Raw genomic sequence first — 22,746 nt, 5'->3', positions numbered from 1 at the left:
CTGAGATGCTTTTCTGCTCACCTCAGTTGTTATAACAAGTGGCTCTTGGTGTTACCATATTCTTTGTGTCAGCTCCAAACAGTCTGGCCATTCTCCTCTCATCAACAAGGTGTTTCCAGAACTGCTGCTCCCTAGATGTTTGTTTGCACCATTCTGAGTAAACTCCAGTGACTGTCTGTATCCGCAGACTTTTGTGTTTTTCATTGGAGCCACATGATTGGCTGCTTAGATAACTGCATGGATAATCAGGTATACAAGGGTCCCTAACTACTGTATTTACTCAGTGAATGTATTTTAACAACCCAGTCTCCATTCTGGAGCAGGTCCCAAGGGCGGATAAATGGGGAGGGCTGGTGTCAAGAAAGGCATTCTGCTCAAAACAAATCATACCAAAAACCTCTATTGGTGTAGTTAAAAAATAATAATAATAATATATGTGTATATATATATATATATATATATACACATACAGCGACCCATTTAAAATGGGAATAGCTACTAATTATAGAATAGAAACTAATTAAATTTAAAAATTAGATTTGAAATAGTGGAAACCATGACATGCCACCTTGATTTCTGGGTTAATATGAAATTTTATTAAAATAATTAATATTATTTTCCCATTAAAAATAACACGAGGTTTGTCAAAATCCCTTATAATAAAATAAACCTAGGACGAAAAAAGTATATAGAGAATGCAAACTTGTCCTCGACATTAAATAACAAAACACGGACTTCCACTGCTCAATCTCAGACTATATTTCTTTTTAAACTAATAACTCGATTTCCATCGCTCTTTTTAATCACTTTTTAGCTTTGTGGCTCTAAACTCGCGATGAAACCACCTTCAGGCATTACTACTTCCGGGAACTGACACGTGACTTGCCCTCTGACCCGGAGGTAACTCTGTTGTCTCTCACACGGACGCACGTGTCGTTTCTGTTTGGGTTTTACATTTACCGGAGTGCTGGTAAGAAACTCAAAGTTTTTTTGTTGACGTAAGTAAACAATGAATGATTCGAAATCATGAGTTGATGTAAATATGGTGTTATTTGTTTATGACAGATCAGTTTTTAAAAGTTTTTTTCTTTAACAAAATATACAAGGCAGCGACTTGAATGGAAAAATGAGTAGATCGATTGTCATAACCAGAACTGCGGCAGTGTGCCTCAGTTTTGAAGACAGTTCCACGCACTATAACTTTCTACTTATCCAGTTATTTTATTGACGTAATCTGAATTTCGCCACTTGCTTGTCACATACACCTGCGGTGATTGCCGGGCATCATTATATAAGCAAATAACGATCCCTATTTTGATCACGGTATGTAATATTAAGGAGTGTTAAGGACTTCATTTATATAAAACGCGTGTAGGGGTCGGTGTGTTTTAATTTCTGTATACAAATGTCATAGCGGTTTTCTGTTGTGTATTTACTTATATTTCTTTTCCAATTTTATTTCATAGCGCATTATTTTAGCTCGGCTGCAAATTGGCTTCATATAAGTAAGTGAGGGACGGCTTGATGCCGTGAGGATAGCGTCGCAAGTCTTCTGTTTTTATATTTCTCTCAAATCAGAGTTAGAATCACGTTTATTCGCAAGTACTTAATGTACAGGGCAGAACATCACATATAAATAACATTAAGTTAACAGTTGTAGAACAGTGGACTCATAAATCAGAAGTGCAAATGAAATTGTGTGTGTGTGTCTATGGTGTGTATGCACAGGCACACACACACGTGAACGTATATTGTACACAATACCTTCATACAGTACATATGAAAGAACACATTAATAGTCGTGGACGACAAGCTAAATTAGTGGTTTGCGGTGCCTATGGCTCTGGAAAAGAAACTGTTTAGGTATCTTATTAGTTTTAGTTTTATTGACCGAAAGCTTTTACGAGAGGGAGGTTTTTGGAACAAGTGATGAGCAGCAGGGTGAGATGAGGCAGTGGAGGTACCCTGCTGACATGATTTGTGAAACTAGAAGCATACAGGTCCGTAAAAAATAGAAGAGCATAAGCAATTACAGTATTTTCACAGCGGCCCTCGCAACACGTTGTAATGTTATGCAGGAGTGGACCATTGCAAAGCCAAATCAGGTAGCAATGGAGAATGTGATCACACTTTAAGTTACGGCTTTGAAGAATAATTGCGCTAGGACGGGCTGGGAGATAATTAATTTGTTTAGTTGGTGTACAAATTACATCTGCATCTGAGCTCTCTTAGTGATAGGAGTGGTGTTAATATCCCAGCTGAGGGTGTTTGGGAAAGTTGTGCCCAAAAATATGAAAACTTGTTTTCTCTCACCGGATTACTGCAGTAATTCAGCAAGGTGCTAGAAACATTCCTCATGGATTTTGGTCCATATTGACATGATAGCATCACACAGTTGCTGCAGATTTGATGGCTGCACATCCATGATGCAAATCTTCTGTTTGACCACAACCCAAAGGTGCTCTATTAGATTGAGATTTGATGATTGCAGAGGCCATTTGAGTGCAGTGAACTCATTAACATGTTCAAGAAACCAGTTTGAGATGATTTGAGCTTTGTGACATGGCGTGTTATCCTGCTGGAAGGAGCCATCAGAAGATGGGCACACTGCAGTCATAAAGAGATGGACACGGTCAGCAACAAAACATAGGTAGGCTGTGGCATTTAAACAATGCTCATTTGGTAGTAAGGGGCCCAAAGTGTGCCAAGAAAACATCCCCAACATCAACTACACCACCACCACCAGCCTGAACCTTTGATACAAGGCAGGATGGATCCATGCTTTCATGTGGCTGACTCCAATTTCTGACCCTAACATCCAAATGTCACAGCAGAAATTGAGGCTCATCAGACCAGGCAACGTTTTTCCACTCTTCTATTGTCCAATTTTGGTGAGCCTGTGCGAATTGTAGCCTCAGTTGCCTATTCGTAACTGACAGGAGTGGTACTGGGTGTGTTCTGCTGCTGCTGTAGACCATCTGCTTTAAGGTTCGACATGTTGTGTGTTCAGAGATGCATTTCTGCATAACTCAGTTGTAACGAGTTGTTATTTGAGTTATTGATGCCTTTCTATCAGCTCGATTGCCCATTGTCATGTGAACTCTGGCATCAACAATGCATTTTTGCCCAGCATGGATAGTATCCCATTTTTAGACTACTCTCTGTAAACCCTAGAGATGGTGTGCATGAAAATCCTAGTAGATCAGCAGTTTCTGAAATACTCAGACCAGACTGTCTGGCACCAACAGTCATGCCACTTTCAAAGTCTTTTAAATCATTTTTCTTCCCCATTCTGATGCTCAGTTTGAAGTTCAGCAGGTCCTCTTGACAATGTATGCTGTATGCCGAAATGCACTGAGTTGCTGCCACGTGATTGGCTGATTAGATATTTGTGTTAACAAGCAGTTAAACAGCTGTACCTAATAAAGTGGCCGGTGAGTGTAGTTAAGTTATTGTTGTTTTGTGTTTTAGGTTCACAGAATTTATAAATGTTGTGTTGGGCTGAGCGGTAGTGCTATGTTGCCCCCATTTGATTCAGTGTGTGCAGACGTGCCCTGAAATAGGCTCCTGTCCCATCTAGCGGTGGTCTCTGCCTTGTAACTACTTTGAATTGTACTACGTATGTGTGATTATGAATAGATAACTTTGTAGATGTGTAACATTCTCTGTGCTTGTAAAGTATAAGAAAGTGCACTATTTCAAAAGAGCCAGTTTGAAGTCAGTCACTGGGGTGGAATGCATTTGAATCTTGGCCTCTTCACTGCCTATGTGGATTTTATTTTAAGCCAAGTGAGTTAAACTCTTCTGAAACACGCTGTTTTACAACAATGGGGGAGAAAAAAAGTTCAGATCCCAGACACGATTTGAAAGTGAATATCATAAAGGAAAAACTATGATCCATTTTGTAGAAAATAGGTGGTTAGACTTAAGAAAATATTGATATACAGGAAAACTGAAAAAGATTATCCGTTGACATTTTGAGGTAATTCTTTTGGAGAGAGCACAACTTTCATTTGCAGTCAGTTGGTAAAGAGTACACAAAGCAGGTTTTATTATTACTTGAACTTGGGGGCTACTTTTGAACTGTCTAATATTTGTGGAGGAGCATGGTCTGAAATTGGCAAATAAATTAGGATTTAGCTGTTTTTTGTAAATGAAAGTGATAATTGTAGTCAGGCAAGTTTGGCAAACCTCTGTAAATAACAAGCATCCTCATTTCATACAGGGTCTTTATGCAGTGTATACCACCTCAAGGCACTTTGTAAGTGCAGTGCTTGACAACAAGTATTTATTTGCATTAGAATAAAGGGCCAGAAACCAGAAAGTGGTTACACTGCCCCACCAGTGGTTTATGTTCCCAACACTTTAGCTACTAGGCTATAGTGGTAGTGTGTCGCAGGGGATATACAAGTACAGACATCAGCCGACGTTTGAGTTACCCACCAGTTTGCAAGGTCTTTTTTTTATAGGCTTTTAGATTGCTGGTTTGCGCAGTTGTTCACTGGTTAGCATTGAGTTCGAGTCTGCGTCTGGACACTGACTGCCTTTGTGGAGTTTTTATGGTCTCTGCCCGTTTGTATGAGGTGTCCTCCCACATCCTAAAGATGTGCAGGTTAAGTTGACTGGCGATTCTAAGTTGGCCTTATGTGTGTAATAATGGGCCCTGTAATGGACTAGTGCTTTCTCCAAGGCTGTTTCCTGCCTTGTGCCCAGTCCTACTAGGATAGGCTCCAGCTCCCTTGACCCTGCCATGGATTAAGCTGGTTTAAGAATGATTGACAAACTAAGATTAAAAAATTCAACTTGAATAAAAAACAGGTGTCTTTCATCCTGTAGATGGCAGCAGTAGATCATTAAGTGTGATTACAGTCTGTCACTTTCAGGGGTGAAAGTTGATGTTGAGTCTTTCCGCAGGCGTATTTGCTGTGTAGCACACATTCTGAGATCAGTCTTTTGTATGTCATGAGCACACACATGACTCTTGTTTCTGAGCCGTTTACTGTTAGTTATTAAGTACACTTCAAAGCAAACCCTAAACAAAGTTAATATTATGATCAATTTAATCAACATACTTATTAAAAGAAAATAAATATGAACATAACATTTAGGAGAGTGTTGTTCCATCATTAAAAGTTATCCCTACCTGCACTCTCAAAAGCCCATACCCAGAACCACCCTGTACTGAGATTCTGTCCAGTTTATTTTTGTATAGCACCCATCACTGAGTGCAGACTCAGAGCACAGTAACAAGTCCACAGATAAATTTAAATCCAAACTTTACAAAGTACTAATTACATAAAGAGTACACAAAGACATATTTGGTTCAACACATATTAGGACAAAGCAGTTCCAAACTAAGTAACATATAGAGTAAATGGGACTTAACAATAACATAATTATTGGACTGTGGCCAGTTGATAGTGGAGGAGAGGAAAACAGAAACTGCAGTCAGTAGCATCTCTGAAGAAAAGAATCCTCTGAATGGTCTACGGTCAATTGCAAGAGACAAAATCAAAGTCTGACACGGTTACAGTTCTGGAAATCTGATCCACGTTCTTGCCTATCCCTGCTGTAAAAATAACAAAGGCGAATTGTAAGTAGATTTAGGCCACGAGATGGGCAGCCTCCCATTTATTGACTTCACTTCTCAAATTGTGCTGTGGGTTTGCTAGCACACCTTCGGTGATAACTATTACATTGGAAGGAAAAGAGGGCAAGAAATTTTGTCATCAAGTATGGGTGATTCGTTTTTATACTGATAGCAAGTAGGAGGGATATCATTTGGAGCCTGGTTGGGTTTCACTTCCAACTTATGGAGGGAACAGACAATTTGCTACCTCTGACACATTAGGAATCACCTCCTGTTATGTCTCCTTTAACTTGGTGTTATTACGGCCTACCAAAAGCCTAGGGGTATATAAATAGGTGAGAGAGAGAGGAAGACAAAACGCAAAAAAAAAAAAAACTAAACCAGCTAAATAAAAACAGACTCCATTTATCGTCAAAAAGAAAACCTCACAAGATATGGAGACAGTTACACACAAAAAAGAAGCAAGGCAACACTAACTTTGCTATCTACCTAAATAAATTTTATGCAGCTAGATACTCTATCCACATTTATCACCTGAATGGTTAGAACAGTTACATTTCTTTTAACAAGCTAAAAGAAAAAAATACAAAAGGCAGAACAATCCAACCTTAACTCTCCATACCTTGTTGTGTTAAACCCAAATCCTTCTCGTCTCACACTCTCTTTCCCCCTAAAACCCAAACTAGCTTCTTTTTTTTAATACTTACACCCCACCCACAAACCCAGATGATGCAATAACAGTGGGCAATTCAATAGGTGAGTAATTAGGGTAGGACCCAATTAAGTCATCTGCACCAGGAGAATAAGCTTAGTTTACCAAATAGATCTAAAGTAGGTCTTAACACTCAGTCCCTTCAAAAACAGCCAAATGGTTACATTTTCAGCATCATAGAGAACATTTTCATTTCTTATTATTTCCATGGTCAGTCTCATTAGGTCCTGGCAGTCTATAGTAACGATAGTTGTACACATTTGTTACGTATTCATTCATTCATTCATTTACAAATCCTTCTTATTCCATTCTGGGTTGCAGTGGGTGTAGTTTGTCTTTGTAGCACTGTGTGTAAAACAGGAACCATCAATCGACAGGCTAGTTTCCAATTGCAGGGCACACCCATACTGGGGGTCAGTTTATATCAGCTAGTGAAGAACCCCGCATATCCTTAAGATTTAAAAGGAAACAGGGCCACTTTGAGAAATGATACCTCATGCCTGATGCTACTATGAGAGGACGCTGGCGTTGAATGTTCGCCGCTTCTCCCTTTGAGCTTTATGAGTTTTATATTACTAATTTATTATTTTACTTTTACTTTAGTTTTTAGTTAAAAAGTTTCGTACTTTTTTGTACTGTTTCATCATCTGCCGTGGGTTTTTATGGATTTTACCGAGTTTTATTAAGTTTTAGCTGACTACTCACTTGTTGCCCGGATATACTGTTTTACCGTCTGCCGTGGATTTTACGGATTTTATCAAGTTTTGCTGTCTACTCACCTGATGTCCGGATGCCCTGATGCCTGGATTTTCTGTTTTATATTCTGCTTTGGATTTTACGGTGCTGTCTGGATAGCATCTCTCCTTTCTTCCTCGGTCAGAATGGCGCTCAGTTATTCCAGCTCACAACTCCGACTTAATCCCGCAACCACTCCTGAAATTAACATCTCCATCATCAAAGAACTTGGACTCCTTCGCCGTCCTCGATACACTCATAGAGGCTCCGGTCGAAAGTTCATTTTCCATAACCTGCCAAAGTGCTCTGCTCCCAATATTCCATCTTTCTGGTCACCTGTCGCACGTTTGACGCGTCATCAGAGCACCGTCATTCCAGCTACTATCAACTCTGAAAGTAGTGTGAGATCTTTGCACTCCAGCATGGGAAACATCAGAGCTATTGAGAGAAACACCACGAGATTCTCACATCCCCGCCTGGATTTATTTTGTGGAGTTGATTCTAAGCTGCGTGGAGTGGATTTTAATGTTTTGCGACCAGTACAGAGATTGACCTCACAGTCATTAGTCAGATTTGAACTGTTTAACTCTCAATCCATCTGCAATAAAGCCACACTGATTGAAGAACACATCAGGGAGAAAGGACTTGACTTCATGTGTCTGACAGAAACATGGCACCAGTCAGAGGTTTACTCTGCCCTAAATGAAGCCTGTCCTCCTGGCTACAGTTACTTGGAAGCAGCTCGCAGCACTGGGCGTGGTGGTGGCTTAGCTATCATCCACCGTCAGGATTTGGGGTTGTCCCGTATCTTGATACCTGCAACATCCTCCTGTGAGTGCCTTGCATTTAAATGTAAGCCTCCTTTTCCCATGACTGTTCTCCTTATCTATCGACCTCCAAAACCCAACTCTGCCTTCATCCCGGAAATGACTGATCTTCTCACAACACTCTGTGCTACCTCTGCCAACATCATAATTCTAGGAGATATAAATATTCATGTTGACAATCCCACAGGTTATCTCACTGCTGATTTCCTTGAGCTATTGGATTCTCTTAATCTACAACAACATGTTGATGTCCCCACACATTCCAGGGGTCACACACTTGACCTGGTCATTTCAAATTCTGCCTTAATCAGTAACTTACAGGTATATGATCTTGGTATTTCAGACCACAAAGTAGTGTCAATGGAGCTGCCCATTCTTTCCCCCCATATCAAACTAAAACGACAGATACATTTCAGAAATCTGAAGAACATCAATGTTGATGCCTTGGCCCTGGACCTTAAACTTCTCTCCTCTGACCCTACCAGCTCCCTCTCTGTTGCTGACCTTGTGGACTTTTACAACCAGTCCCTGAGCAGTCTCCTGGACTTCCACGCCCCCTTAACATCCAGGTCCGTCTCATTCTCGTGCTCAGCACCTTGGTACACCTGCGAACTGCGAAAAATGAAGACGGCTGGCCGTGTCCTTGAGCGGCGGTTCAAGGCCTCTGGGCTGACTGTCCACAAACAGGCTTATAGGGAACACAAGAGGGCGTATGCAGAAGCTCTGAAGGTTGCACGGTCCAGGTTCTATTCCATCATCATCAGCAACAGTTCCAGGAACCCCAAAAAACTTTTTTCAACTATAAATCACCTTCTCAAACCTCCTTCACCTGCCCACTCTGAGGCCACCGATGAGAGGTGCAATATGCACATAAATTTCTTCAGACAAAAAGTTGATAACATCCGCTTACACCTCTCCACCACGGATATCCTGCCCCCCCCAACTGTTGATGTACTGTCTGAGACTGTCCAGCCCCTTTGCTCCTTCTCTGTTGCCACACGGGAAGAGGTGGAGGATGTCATCAGGAAAATGAAACTGTCTACCAGTTCCCTGGACCCTTTCCCCTCAGCTTTACTGAGGGCCAACGTCTCTGCCATCTCTCCACTTATCACCAGGATCATAAACCAGTCCCTTTTGGCTGGCCATATTCCTCCTTCACTAAAAACTGCTGTCATCAGACCCCTACTGAAAAACCCACCCTGGATTCTGAAGTTCTCTCCAATTATAGGCCCATTTCCAATCTTCCATTTCTCTCTAAAGTTCTGGAAAAATAGTTGCAACTCAACTTCATGACCACCTCAAAGTAAATAATCTGTTTGAAAAGTTTCAGTCTGGTTTCCGCCCTGGCCATAGCACCGAAACAGCCCTGGTCAGGGTCACCAATGATCTTCTGATAACAGCAGATACTGGTTCCCCTTCTTTACTCATCCTCCTTGACCTGACAGCTGCTTTTGATACAATAGCCCACAACATTCTTCTTCACCGCCTGAAATACACCATTGGACTCTCTGGAAATGTTCAAAATTGGTTCACATCTTACCTGACCGGCAGAACTGAGCACGTCGCCTGGGCAGCGCAAAATCTCATACCCACAACGTCACTTGTGGTGTCCCACAGGGCTCTGTGCTAGGCCCCATCCTTTTTACCATCTACATGCTCCCCCTTGGAAATGTCATTAGAAGACATGGTTTATCTTTTCACTGCTATGCTGATGACACTCAGCTTTACCTCAGGACTACCCACACCTCCTCTACTGCTCCTCTGCCAATCTCTACATTGACTACCTGCCTGGAGGAGATAGAGGCGTGGATGAGGCTCAATTTTCTTCAGCTAAACAGATCCAAAACAGAAGCCATCTTAGTTGGCACATCACACCATCTCCGCTCTTCTACCATCACCAGTATCACTTTCGCTGGCCAAAACATTCCCCTTTCCACATCTGTCACCAATCTGGGTGTTAAAATGGACCCTCAACTCACCTTTGACGCCCACATCAAACACCTCTGTAAGTCTTCCTTCTACCACCTCAAGAATATTGCTAAACTCCGACCAACTCTCACCCTGGAGGATGCAGAGAAGCTCGTCCATGCATTTGTCTCCTTCAGGTTGGATTACTGTAATGCGCTCCTCATCGGGATTCCTGGCAAGAGTATTCAGAGACTCCAGTATATTCAGAATTGCGCTGCCAGGATCCTGATGAGGGTGCGAAAGCATGACCATATCACCCCAATCCTGAAAACCCTTCACTGGCTCCCTGTTCCTCTCAGAATTGAGTTCAAGGTCGTTCTCCTCACCCATCAGTGCATCTATGGACATGCCCCCCTTTACTTACAGGAACTCCTTACCCCTCATACCTCCTCACGCACTCTCCGCTCTGTACACACTAACACTCTCCAAGTTCCTAGAACCAAGCTTCGCAGTATGGGTGATAGGGCTTTTTCATCTGTGGCCGAGACTGTGGAACGCCCTCCCTGACTACCTGAGAGCCCCACAGTCGACTAATGTTTTTAAACGGAATCTAAAAACTCATCTTTTTAGAAAGATATTTTGTTAAAGCATACATAGATTTTCTTGTTTTATTATGTTTGTTTTTACTATGTAGCACTTTGAGATTTCTAAAATATGAAGTGCAATATAAATAAAATTTATTATTATTATTATTATTATTATTAAATAAACAGCATGGCAAACATGACTAGAATGTTTTTTGAAAACTGAATTATTTTGATGAGTGGGAACTGGTATGAAGAGTAACTATTAACTGGCAGGTGTCTGTCATTAGATATGGAGGAATATTTTGGACCAGAATAAACAAATACAAAAATGTTTTGTGAAATGTGACAGTGAATAAATATTTTTTCTTTTTTTTTTGATTCAATTTACAGTTGTGCTTGAAAGTTTGTGAACCCTTTAGAACTTTCTATATTTCTGCATAAATGTGACCTAAAAAATCATCAGATTTTCACTCAAGCCCTAAAAATAGATAAAGAGAAACCAGTTAAACAAATGAGACAAAAATATTATACCTGGTCATTTGTTTATTAAGGAAAATGATGGAATATTACATATTTGTAAGTGGCAAAAGTATGTGAACCTTTGCTTTCAGTATCTGGTGTGACCCCCCTTTGCAGCGATAACTGCAACTAAACGTTTCCGGTAACTTTTGATCATTCCTGTATACTGGCTTGGAGGAATTTTAGCCCATTCCTCTGTACAGAACAGCCTCAACTCTGGGATGTTGGTGGGTTGCCTCACATTAACTGCTCGCTTCAGGTCCTTCCATAACATTTCAATTGGATTAAGGTCAGGACTTTTACTTGGCCATTCCAAAACATTAACTTTATTCTTCTTTAACCATTCTTTGGTAGAACGAGTTGTGTGCTTAGGGTCGTTGTCTTGCTGCATGACCCACCTTTTCTTGAGATTCAGTTCATGGACAGATGCCATGACATTTTCCTTTAGTATTCGCTGATATAATTCTGAATTCATTGTTCCATCAATGAAGGCAAGCCGTCCTGGCCCAGATGCAGCAAAACAGGCCCAAACCATGATACTAACACCACCATGTTTCACAGATGGGATAAGGTTCTTATGCTGGAATGCAGTGTTTTCCTTTCTCCAAACACAACACTTTTCATTTAAACCAAAAAGTTCTATTTTGGTCTCATCCATCCACAAAACATTCTTCCAATAGCTTTCTGGTTTGTCCACGTGATCTTTAGCAAACTGCAGACAAGCAGCAGAGCAGTGGCTTTCTCCTTGCAACCCTGCCATGCACACCATTGTTGTTCAGTGTTCTCCTGATGGTGGACTCATGAACATGAACATTAGCCAATGTGAGAGAGGCCTTCAGTTGCTTAGAAGTTACCCTGGGGTCCTTTGTGACCTCGCCGACTATTACATGCCTTGCTCTTAGAGTGATCTTTGTTGGTCGACCACTCCTGGGGAGGGTAACAATGGTCTTGAATTTCCTCCATTTGAATTTCCAAACATGTGTTGTGAAGAGCAGACTTTGATAGATCCTGTTCTTTAAATAACACAGGGTGCCCACTCACATCTGATTGTCATCCCATTGATTGAAAACACCTGACACGAATTTCACCTTCAAACTAACTGATCAACCTAGAGGTTGATCAGTATTGCCTCTCACAAATATGTAATATTCAATCATTTTTTTAATAAATAAATGACCAAGTATAATATTTTTGTCTTATTTGTTTAACTGGTTTCTCTTTATCTACTTTTAGGACTTAAGTGAAAATCTGATGATGTTTTAGGTCATATTTATGCAGAAATATAGAAAATTCTAAAGGGTTCCCAAACTTTCAAGCACAACTGTACTTTATTAATTTCTGAGGAGAAATTGTCTTTTTTGCATGACCTCTGGATGTCAGAGCACAGAGTCGGCTAACAAAATATTGGAGTGTGACACAAAATATGTTTTCAGTTTCTTATTTCTTTATGTACTTTATTTAATCGTTTCCTCATAATTTATTTCAGTGACACTGCATGCATTATGAAATATGTCTTGAAATGAAAGCTGTCATTTTCATCTCTCAGATTTGAGAGGGTGGGCTCTAGTGATTATTGTGTTTTAATTGTTGAGTCATTGGTAGAGTACATAAAAGAGACTTATGAGCCACAGGCTTTCCAAGAGCATGCTCAAAGTTATGACTGTTCATGCTCTTGGTGGACACAACTGCAGGAAAAAATTGCCCAGAATTATTGAAAGGAGCTTTTTTATTTCAAGAAGCTGTGACTTGACCACCAGAAGTCTGCATATGAAGTGTCTGCTGTAAATGTGATGGGTGAAGATTTATACCGTTGGTTCCACTGATAATGCACAAATCAAAACACAGGACTCACTAGAGCCCACCCTGTTTACTTTGATGGGTGAAAATGACAACTTTGAATTTTAAGGCCTGTGTCATGTTGCAAGTCACTGAAATATTTAATACATAAATAAGCAACAAAAACATATATATCTTTTCACATTTTATTACTTATGCACACAAGGCATTTTATTATTATTTATTTAATGTCACATTTCACATTACATTTATTTGAAGATTTATTTATTTTATTTTGCCTGAAATATTCCTCCATAATTAGAAGTGGTGTGCCATTAAAGAATAACACAAATCTGCCCAGGTTTGGGAAAAACAGGAGTAGAGCTACAAGTTCAGTGCTTGCTGGAAAATTAGCTGCAAACGTCTGCAGCCGTCCAGGACTGCTTGCCCAACTTTGACTTAGATATTTGACTTCACATATACTGTATCACTAAATTGACATACAGCAGTTGTATCTTTTAAAAATTGATTATGCTTTGCAATGGGATTTTTTAAAAATCCGACCACCCTCATATATTCTGATGTGTATGTTTAATAGGTGTGAAAAAGTATTAGGTCCCCAACTTTTAGGTCTCTGTCTCTCTCTTTTCAGTAGAAATGGGCAGATCAAGAAAAGTGGGCAGTCACAAAAGTGGTGGCAAAAAAAAGAATATCTCAAAACTGTGGAAAACCAAACGGAGAACAAAGGATTTGGATCAGATTCACGATGACATGAAGCCAGGGGTTGCGGAGAAGCTTCTCCACCAAGAAGTTGATTATGACATTGCAGGAAATGCACAGCATTATTGCCTTCACTGCGCGTAAGTCCTATGTATGTATGTGTGTGGATGAGTGAGAATGTAAATGGCTTGGTGCATTATGCTGTTGCTCTCTCAGAGCTTATCCTTTAGATGCTATGTGTGCTGCATTTATGTCTGTGACTTTATTACTGAAAGTGAGGTGCAATTCCTGGTGTGAAATAAGAAAAGAGAAACAAGATTGAGGGTAGGGGTCCCAGAGGAAGCCCTGTTTAATTTCATATCCGCAGCATTGATGTGCTTAAACTAGGATAGGCCACTAAAGAAAAAATAACTTCTAAGATGCGGAGCTCCATTCTCCGTTAAAGTTGGTCTAGGAGTAAACACCGGCTTCAGGTGGATGCGTCATTTAAATACAGTTGAGGCCAGAATGGGCGTGGGGTCAACAATGAAAGCTGTGACCTCATTGGCCTCCCAGTGGCTTCTGCTCCATCATTCTAAGGCAACAGGCGAAATCAAAGTTGACGACCATGTGACACTCGATTTCTTCCCTCTATTACTCTATCAAAAACCTGTAAAATGCTTGTGTGTCTGACATGGGTTAAGTCATACCTTATGGTTGTATTAAGTAAAATTGAGGTATTGATATATAATTAATAATGTTTTTATTTATATTATTAGGAGATATTTTATTGATCTGAAAAGCTTGAAGGAACACTTCAAAACAAAAGTGCACAAAAGAAGGTAAGTCTTCTATTGGTTTATTTCATTTTTATTTAACTGTGTAAAATAAAACACTTAAACAAGAAAAAGCAAAAATAACTTATTTAATATACACTGGTGTGGATTTTTTTTTAACAGAGTCAAAAGAAGGCAGTTTTTCTTAATTTTATTTTACTTAGTTCCTGGCTGGTACATAACACTGTTATTTTGTTTCAAAGATCAGACCTTTAACTGCTTGTTTTGCACAAAAAAGCAAACACTTCCTTTAGTGTCACAGTTAAGCACCTCACGTGTAGTACAAAAGTGTTGTAGCAATGGGTAATATACACATAAATGTTTAAAGGAAAAATAATTAGTGTACCAACACGTGGGATGCCATCAGAAAACAGAAGGAAAGGATCTGTGGTGTATCACTGCAGTGCTCCTTAGGCCTCTCTCAATTTGTGCTTTGAAATTCACCAATGTTTATTTTTACAGCACATTTTCATACAAGATGTGTAGCTCAAAGTGCTTTACACGAAGTTACAAGGCTAAGTAATTACATAAAATAGAATTCTAGAAAAAAATAAAGCAATAGCTTAAATACATAAATAAATAAGTACATACCTACAGATGCAAATACACACACGTGCGCACACACACAAGGGTGGGCAAAGTAGGTTTACAGTTGTTCATATGGAAAAAGACACGCAGGTTATCTTTATTAAAACAGCTTTATGAACTCAGTAGCTTTTAGCAGAACAAGGCAGATAATGCAAATAAATAATATAATAATTAATAAATAAATAAAAATGCAAGAATAAACTCTCTGCTTCATGTACTCAAAGCTATAAAACTACTTTTTTCAACCCCTGTGTATGTATGTATGTATGTATGTATGTATGTGTTTATATAAAGTAACAGACAACTGGGGCTTCTACCTAGCTGGGGCACCTCAGTTCCATGGGTTTGGAAGCTCAACCCTGTTGGGGCCCATGGTCTTTGCCAGGGGGCACATGGAGAACGGCAGATCCCTTCATAGAAGGAATGCCACCAAACCCAGAAGTGCTGCTGGAAGGAGATCACGGAACACCTGGAGCACTTCAAGGTGCTCTATAAAAGGAGCCGCCTCACTCCATTTAGGGAGCCAGAGTCAGAAGACAGAGAATAACACTTGCCTAAGGAGAAGTGGAGGAGGCTGTAACGGAGGGAAGAGAACGTGATGTAATTTATTGGTGCTTATTGTACAGTACATATGTGGGTAACCAAAAAGGAAAGCGTGTTCCATGATTTAATAGAAGCCTTGTGTGTGTGTGTCTGTTGTACCCCCCGTTGGTCTCTCTCTCTCTCTCTCTCTCTGTGTGTGTATATATATATATATATATATATATATATATATATATATATATATATATATATATATATATATATATATATATATATATATATATATACACATTACTTTGATCAGAAAACTGGAAAAGAAAACAGAGTAATAGAGTATATGTGTAATACATATTTAAATCTATTTGAACTGATGCAAAAGGAAAAAAAACATAAATAAAGCATACCAGATTCTTGGTGCATAACAACTCTTGGAATAATAAGCAAGCCAGTGTTTGACAATCTAACATTACAGCTTAGGATATAAGGGGACAGGCACTCCAAAATATAAGAAGGGACACAGTAATTCAGAGCTTCAAATACAATTAAGAATATTTTAAAATCAGTTCTAAAGTACACAGGTAGCCAATGTAACGATGCTAAGACTGATGTGTTGTGCTCAGATTTTCTTTTACTGCTTTATTTTGAATTAGCTGTAGTCAATTTATATCTTTCGTAGGTACGAGTAAAGACGCATTTTCAGTTAATCATTTTCATTCCCTTTATTTAAGTTTTACGCATGACATTTATGAATGAGTCTGTGCTTTGTATCAGTGTTACTTATGCCTAGTTTTTTATTTTATTCTAATTTTCTTTACATTGCAGGTTGAAACAGTTGAGTGAAACACCCTATACCCAAGCAGAGGCAGAGAGAGCAGCAGGAATGGGGTCTTACATCCCCCCCAAGAAACTGGAAGTGAAAACACAACCTTTGGATGAGGAAATGAAATAAAATTCTTTTACTGTCTTCTGACATGCTGAGTGATATTATGACATGTTTTAGTGTTAAGGGTCTTACTAAATTATGAGAGCTGGATTGTTTCATAATACCAAATGACAGAGCAATTGGTATAACCTTGCCTTTGACAGTTCTATGCCACTCGGCCTGTGCTGCTTTAATTTCACTTTATTTGTGCCTTTCATTTTCCTTTAGACTTAATGACTCACTGTAACTCGGGGATATCCAACTCTAGTCCTGGAGGGCTGCAGTGGCTGCAGGTTTTCATTCTAACCATCTTCTTCATTATTGACCAGTTTTTGTTGCTGATTAACTTATTTTGCCTTAGTTTTAACTAACTTGACTCAGACCCCTTAGTTATTTCTTTTTCCTTAATTAGCAGCCAGACAATAATGAGACACACAACAAATCACCACATGACCAGCTAACCTGAAAATAACAAAAGGTGAATGCCTCTCAGCAAGGTTGATCTCTCAGGTCACCAAAACATTTTGACGTGTTCTTAGAAAAAACAGAAAATCAACAGTTTTGGAAATGTCTGCTGTGGCAGAATGAGAGCAGCAACAAGCCATGGAATTAAATAACGGGTTTAATTAACAGCAAGAAGTGACTTCTCATTAAGAAAGTGATTGGAGTGAAATTGGTTGGAGTTTGAAGCCCCAGTTTAGCTGGTCATCTGTTGGCTCATTTCACATCTCATTTCTGTTTGGCTGTCACTTAATGAAGGAAATAATCAATTCAGAGGACCGAATCCTTAAAAACAGTGCTATTAAAATGAAGGAAAGGTAATTAATGAACGGTGAAAACTGGACGCTGATTAGGAAAAGGGTTAGAATGTAAACCTGCAGCCATTGTGGCCCACCAGGCCCGGAGTTGGACACCCCTGCTGTAACTGAACTTCACTCTGGGTTACTTAGAATGCTGAGCCAAACTACCAAAAAACTATGAAATGGATCAATTGAATATTTTCTGTAGTTTAATGACTTCCTATGGAAATGCCTGGGTATCAGTAGTGTAGTGGAGAGAACTCTTCTTAAAAAAAATAAAGTCTTAGATTAGATGAGAATGCAGAAAAGACTACAAAGTAACAAGCCCTGTCTTGGCCCTCAGAGCAAGCCACACAATACAGCATATACCTGTACATCATCTCTTATTTTATTTCTTATCAACATTACATCATCTTAACTTTTCATTTTTTGCTAGGCTCCTCCTAATATGTTAGCACTTTCCCACCATTACCTTATAAGCCAACAGTTGACTGAAACTTACCCCCATTACCTCATAACTTGAGCAGGTGCCCCCAGCATTTGACTGAAACTCATTTATTTGTTGATTTTTTTTACCTTGGTGGTTACACCAGCTATTCAGAAGAAAATAAAAGAAGAGGCGAATGGCTCTTATGTGTTAGGAAGCCTAACTCCTAAACCATATTCGTTATGTTTTCCATAGTTGTAGTTTATTCGCTTATAGAATTTATTGTACCTATATTATAAAATACCATAGTAGCAGCCATCAGGACTTTTTAGTTATTTTTGGTACTGGGTTAGGAGGCATAGCTGAAAAAGCATTAATATAAAAAGAAGAAACTGACATAGGTAAAAATATAATTTTGCAGTATTGACATATCTAATTTGCTTCATTGTGTTTATGTGTTACCAGTGTTTCAAATGAGAGAGCAGAAGTAACAGAATTTACTGAAGACTATAACAGGGTTACATCAAGGGATGCCTTATTGTTGCTGAGGATTAGTGAAAGCAGAAAATAAAAGAGCTTATTCCTTCTTTTTAGAAAATCAACTTTAATGGGGACTGGGAGTTAGGCTGGCTTACCACTCACAGGATCGCAAAAGTTAAGACACCGAAAGAAGCTGCTCGCTAAAGACGGCTTTGTTAAAACAGACCCAAGAAATTGACAGTTTGGTTAATTGTGTTTTGTGCCTCTCATTTTTGACAGGCAATTTAGGCCATAATTCATTTGTAGACTCATTTTTCGGTCCAACCATACCTATTGTATTACAACAAAATGGTCAAACACTTGCTGTATGATAAAACCAGTTAAAGTATGTTAATCACAGTCCTTACCTTTACCAGGTGGAAAAGGACATTTGCTGGTCAACGTGTGTGATGTAAAGAGCAAATGGTTTGGATGCAGACAACATAATCCTGTTGGTTTTATTACGGAGTTTCACTAAATTGTACTGTTTTACATAATCAAATACTGCAAACCTAGTTATTATCACAACTCATTAATCAGAAGTCCAAGTGCTTCGAGCTCCATGGTGGAGATAAGGGCCTTTGAAGTAGTTAGCATTGTGGACATCTCATGACCGCTGCTCTGTAACTCCTCACCAAGATGTAACAAAAAACTAAAGACCAGTATTGTTCTCCTCCCCAGTTTCACTTGTAGTATTAAGGAGTGAAGGGCCCAGAGTGCTGTACTCCCATTCCCATTATTTCCATCACTGTGTGTGCCATACGGTCTTTTCTAGTATGTTTTTATGACTTCTTTTAGTAGCAGTGCTTTACAAGATTTACATGTAATTTCTTGTTGATAATTTACTTTTGCTTTCATTTTCATTATGAAACCTACCAATCTTCCTAGCTTTTACTGTTTTCTTTTGCCAGCTAGGACTTCACAGTATCAGGACACCGCAATGGCCATGTTTAGGCTCACATTTCCTCTGTCTGTAGTTTACCATGTGGCTGCACATTGCTGTCACTGCCCTTAATGAATGAAACCAAGAAAATGCCCTCCGAGGTGAACTAAGAATTGTGCTTCTTTGGGAGTACAACACATGGAGATTGAAGGTGTAGTAATACCATAGACAGTGGAAACAGCTGTTGGCCATGCTTGTCTGTCTGGTGTAGTCGGTATGATCCTGGCCTGCTCAGTCTTTGTCCTGAATGGCCACATTGGCTTCCAGCCAACAAGTCTTTGCTCATAACTGGACTTCTACTAGAAGTCCTGCCAGCACGTCTTTGCTCATAACTGGACTTCTACTGTATATGAGCAACACCTGCCATCAGTTTGTGGTATATTTTGTGTTAATGGATCTACTTTTTGTTGGGTATGTATGATGTTAAACGGGGTGTGTGCATATGCGCATTGATAAAAGTTATCTCAGGAATACAGCAAGTTACCAATAAAAAGCATTGAAAGGAGCTTACCTTGCAACATTTCTGTATTCTATTTAATGTAGAATATTGTAAGACACTTCAGTTTCTAACTTTATTATGTCAATTCAACAATAACCAATAGTTTAGTCCCCTTGTGGTGATGTATTGCATGTCAATGAGCAGCCTATAAAAACGAGAGGTAAAGACGCTAAAGTGTCATTCTCTGTCAGCACCACTTGTTTTTTGTTAGTTGTTGTTTTTGTGAAACAGAGATTTTCTAATTCTAAGATATTTATGGGAGAATAAACTTAACATTTAAAGAAATTAAAATAGTCATACATGTGCATGTTATTCATATTAGGAGCAGGAACAATAATATTCGAATCATACATTTGTATCTTTGTGTGTTTTTAATGAGGGTTATTTTTTAATAGCTACATATGTGTACAGTTCTATGAGATTGTAAATGAAAATAATGTTTATGAATAAATGGGATTCAGTTGGTATTTTCCAGAGGGGTACGTACTTATACTGTTGTTGCTGGCCATGATGCTTTGTACAGATACAGTCCATACTCTAACTTGCTAAGCAGCCATTTACTTTATTACTCTTCAGTAAAGCATTCTTCATTTTCTCTTAGGCTATTCATACAGCACCCCATCACAAGCCGATTTAGAGATGGACCCTTCTCCTTCACTGGCCTGGAAGCCAAAGTAAGGGATGGGCAGGTAGAGACTGCAGGCTTACCCACTCTCTGCCAGGAGGTCAACATGGTGGGATGCTTCAGAAGCAGGTGCACCAGAGCTGGCATCCTAGCAGACATGGATGGACAGGTTGGCTGGTGAAGCAGCCCGACTGGGGTGGTTGGGAGGCCAGAAGTACGGGACGGTGGGAGACTGCCTGCTATGGGCAGATCGTCGTCCCCCAACCCATTACACTGGGTGGCAGCATCTCTTCTGGCAGGCCCCGTTATGGACTTCCACACGGCAGCATGGACTCCTATATGGCTACCCGGTCAGATTCTGTGGCAGCTGCTGCAAGTTAACTGCTGAGCAGGCAGGGTGGTTCTGCCTAGCCTGGAAGTGCTTCCCAGTGGCACTGGATTGAGCACCAGCAGTACCCCAGGGTTAGGAGTTAAAAGAGAGAACCTTCCATTTGTCCCGGGAGTCACAATTGGGAGCGGAGATGGGCAACACTTGTCAGGCAGGAGTGGAGGAGTAAAAGGAAATGAAAAGTGGTGCTGTTCTCTAGTTTGAACAAAAGACACCTTAAGAAAGGTATTGTCTGAATTAAAAGCATTTTATTGGAACTGGGACTGTTGTGGTACAATTGTGCCTGGGGTATGGGAGGGCTCATTGGTGCCCTCTAGTGGCCGCAATAGATATATAGTTAGAAAAATCTGAAAGGCACTATATAATAGATAGATAGATAGTTATGGAGAATTGCAAAGCCAGCTGAGAGATTAAAGTATTCATCCCTCTGAATGTTTTCACATTCTACTGTTCTACAACTTCGATTCCCAGTGGATTTATTTTGGCTTTTATGACACTGATTAGCAGAAAATGACTCCTTAATTTCAAAGTAAAGACATCTCTACAAAGTGGTCTGAATGAATTTTCCAAATAGTTTATTGTATCAGTTCACTCCATTCAAGTCAGTATTCAGTAGATGCACCTTTGTCAGCCATGACAGCCTGGAGAGTCTGTGTGCTTAGGTCTCTCTCTCTCTATCAGCTCTGCCATTTCTATCCGTTTTTCTTTGCCAGACTGCTCAAGCTCTGTCAGGTGTCATGGAGACTGTGAATGACCAGCCTTTGTCCAGCCCAGCCACAGATTCTCATTTGGATTGAGATTTGGACTGTGACTATGTCACTCCAGGACATTCACGTTGTTGTTTGAAAGCCATTCCTTTGTATCTTTGTTTTTTTTTTTATTCTTGTGGTTGTCGTCTTGCTGGATCACAAATCTTTTCCCAAGGTGCAGGTTTCTCGCAGACTGTGTCAAGTTTTCATCCAGGATTTCCCTAAATTTTGTTGCATGTATTTTACCCTTGCAAACCTTCCAGGGCCTGCTGCAGAGAAGCATCTCCACAAGTGAATGTGCATTCTGTCTTCTTTAGATCATTAATTTATAACTTTAATGCACACATCTTGTTTTCCAAGTTTAAGTTTAAAATGGACAGTTTAAAACTTCATGGTAAAAGAAAAGATTCAATGAGATGCAAACAAGGATCAAAGCTTTTGGGCGGAGCCATCCATCACCAGGATAGCTAGCCAATCAGATGTGTGTAATGTCACAAGGTCTGGAACCTAACATTTAACATAAATTATGGGCTGTCTGAGGGGTGATGCGTCAGAAAGAGAGAGAAGGAGCACTTCATGTGGAATCCTGGGAGCGTAATTCATATCTCACGCCATCTGCTGAATCAAAAAGCCACCCAGGACAACATCCACCCTTAACACTGCGGATTGTCAGTAAGCTTTTAAAGACTATCAACCTCCAGACTTTATTATCTATCATACTTTCTCCTACTGGTATTACTGGTATTATTACACTTATTAAATACCACATTGCTTGTAAAGTTTTATTCTTTGTCTTTATATCCACAGTGATAGAATACTAAAGTAAATACTAGGGCTCCTGGTGTGGGGAGGATTGCCATTTGCTGCAGACTGCAGGGTTATCAAAGCTGAGAGATGAATAGGAAGGCCAGCTGCAGTAGAAGTAAGATCCTGGGTTGGTAAGTAAGTGGCATATAAGGATATCTAGGGAGGAAACTCGGCATTTGGGGGTGGCGCAGTGGTAGCGCTGCTGCCTCACAGTTAGGAGACCCGGGTTCGCTTCCCTGGTCCTCCCTGCGTGGAGTTTGCATGTTCTCCCCGTGTCTGTGTGGGTTTCCTCCGGGCGCTCCGGTTTCCTCCTACAATCCAAAGACATGCAGGTTAGATGGATTGGTGATTCTAAATTGGCCCTAGTGTGTGCTTGGTGTGTGGGTGTGTTTGTGTGTGTCCTGCGGTGGGTTGGCACCCTGCCCAGGATTGGTTTCTGCCTTGTGCCCTGTGTTGGCTGTGATTGGCTCCAGCAGACCCCCGTGACCCTGTGTTCGGATTCAGCGGGTTAGTCGATGGATGGATAAAACTCAGCATTTGGTGATGTCCATGGGTCCCAGACGTCAGGCAGTCATTGACCGCAAAGGATCTTCATCCAAATATTAAAACAATACGTACATTTTATATTATATTACTTTGTCCAATTACTTTCGAGCCTCTGAAAATGGAGGGACTCTGTGAAAAATGGCTGCAATTTCTGAAAGCTTAATGCCAATTACTTTGTTAAACCCCATAAATTAAAGCTGA

The 22,746-nt window shown here is 40.0% G+C and overlaps 1 protein-coding gene across 4 annotated transcripts; it reads left to right on the top strand.

The window, feature by feature from the left end:
* The first annotated feature begins 869 nt into the window (after window positions 1-869).
* Window positions 870-16,290, top strand: znf593 (zinc finger protein 593). 4 transcript variants are annotated; one of them, XM_039740470.1, is made up of 4 exons: window positions 870-970; window positions 13,307-13,514; window positions 14,133-14,195; window positions 16,143-16,290. In XM_039740470.1, the coding sequence occupies exons 2-4, from the start codon at window positions 13,312-13,314 to the stop codon at window positions 16,267-16,269; spliced, it is 393 nt and encodes a 130-aa protein (XP_039596404.1). In that variant the 5' UTR covers window positions 870-970; window positions 13,307-13,311; the 3' UTR covers window positions 16,270-16,290. The 4 variants fall into 4 exon arrangements, with proteins under 4 accessions (XP_039596404.1, XP_039596405.1, XP_039596406.1 ...); XM_039740471.1 differs by having other exon boundaries at window positions 879-970; window positions 13,310-13,514; XM_039740472.1 differs by having other exon boundaries at window positions 898-998.
* The last annotated feature ends 6,456 nt before the right edge of the window (window positions 16,291-22,746 follow it).

This window comes from Polypterus senegalus, chromosome 17 (genome assembly GCF_016835505.1).
Source record: "Polypterus senegalus isolate Bchr_013 chromosome 17, ASM1683550v1, whole genome shotgun sequence".
Lineage (NCBI taxonomy): Eukaryota > Metazoa > Chordata > Cladistia > Polypteriformes > Polypteridae > Polypterus > Polypterus senegalus.
This window is presented reverse-complemented; position numbering and strand designations above follow the sequence as displayed.

Excerpts from the sequence above, each read along its gene's own strand:
- znf593 (XM_039740470.1), top strand. The coding sequence starts at position 13,312 with ATGGGCAGATCAAGAAAAGTGGGCAGTCACAAAAGTGGTGGCAAAAAA. Across the intron at positions 13,515-14,132 it reads CATTATTGCCTTCACTGCGC|GAGATATTTTATTGATCTGA; the intron begins GTAAGTCCTATG and ends TTATATTATTAG. Across the intron at positions 14,196-16,142 it reads ACAAAAGTGCACAAAAGAAG|GTTGAAACAGTTGAGTGAAA; the intron begins GTAAGTCTTCTA and ends TTTACATTGCAG.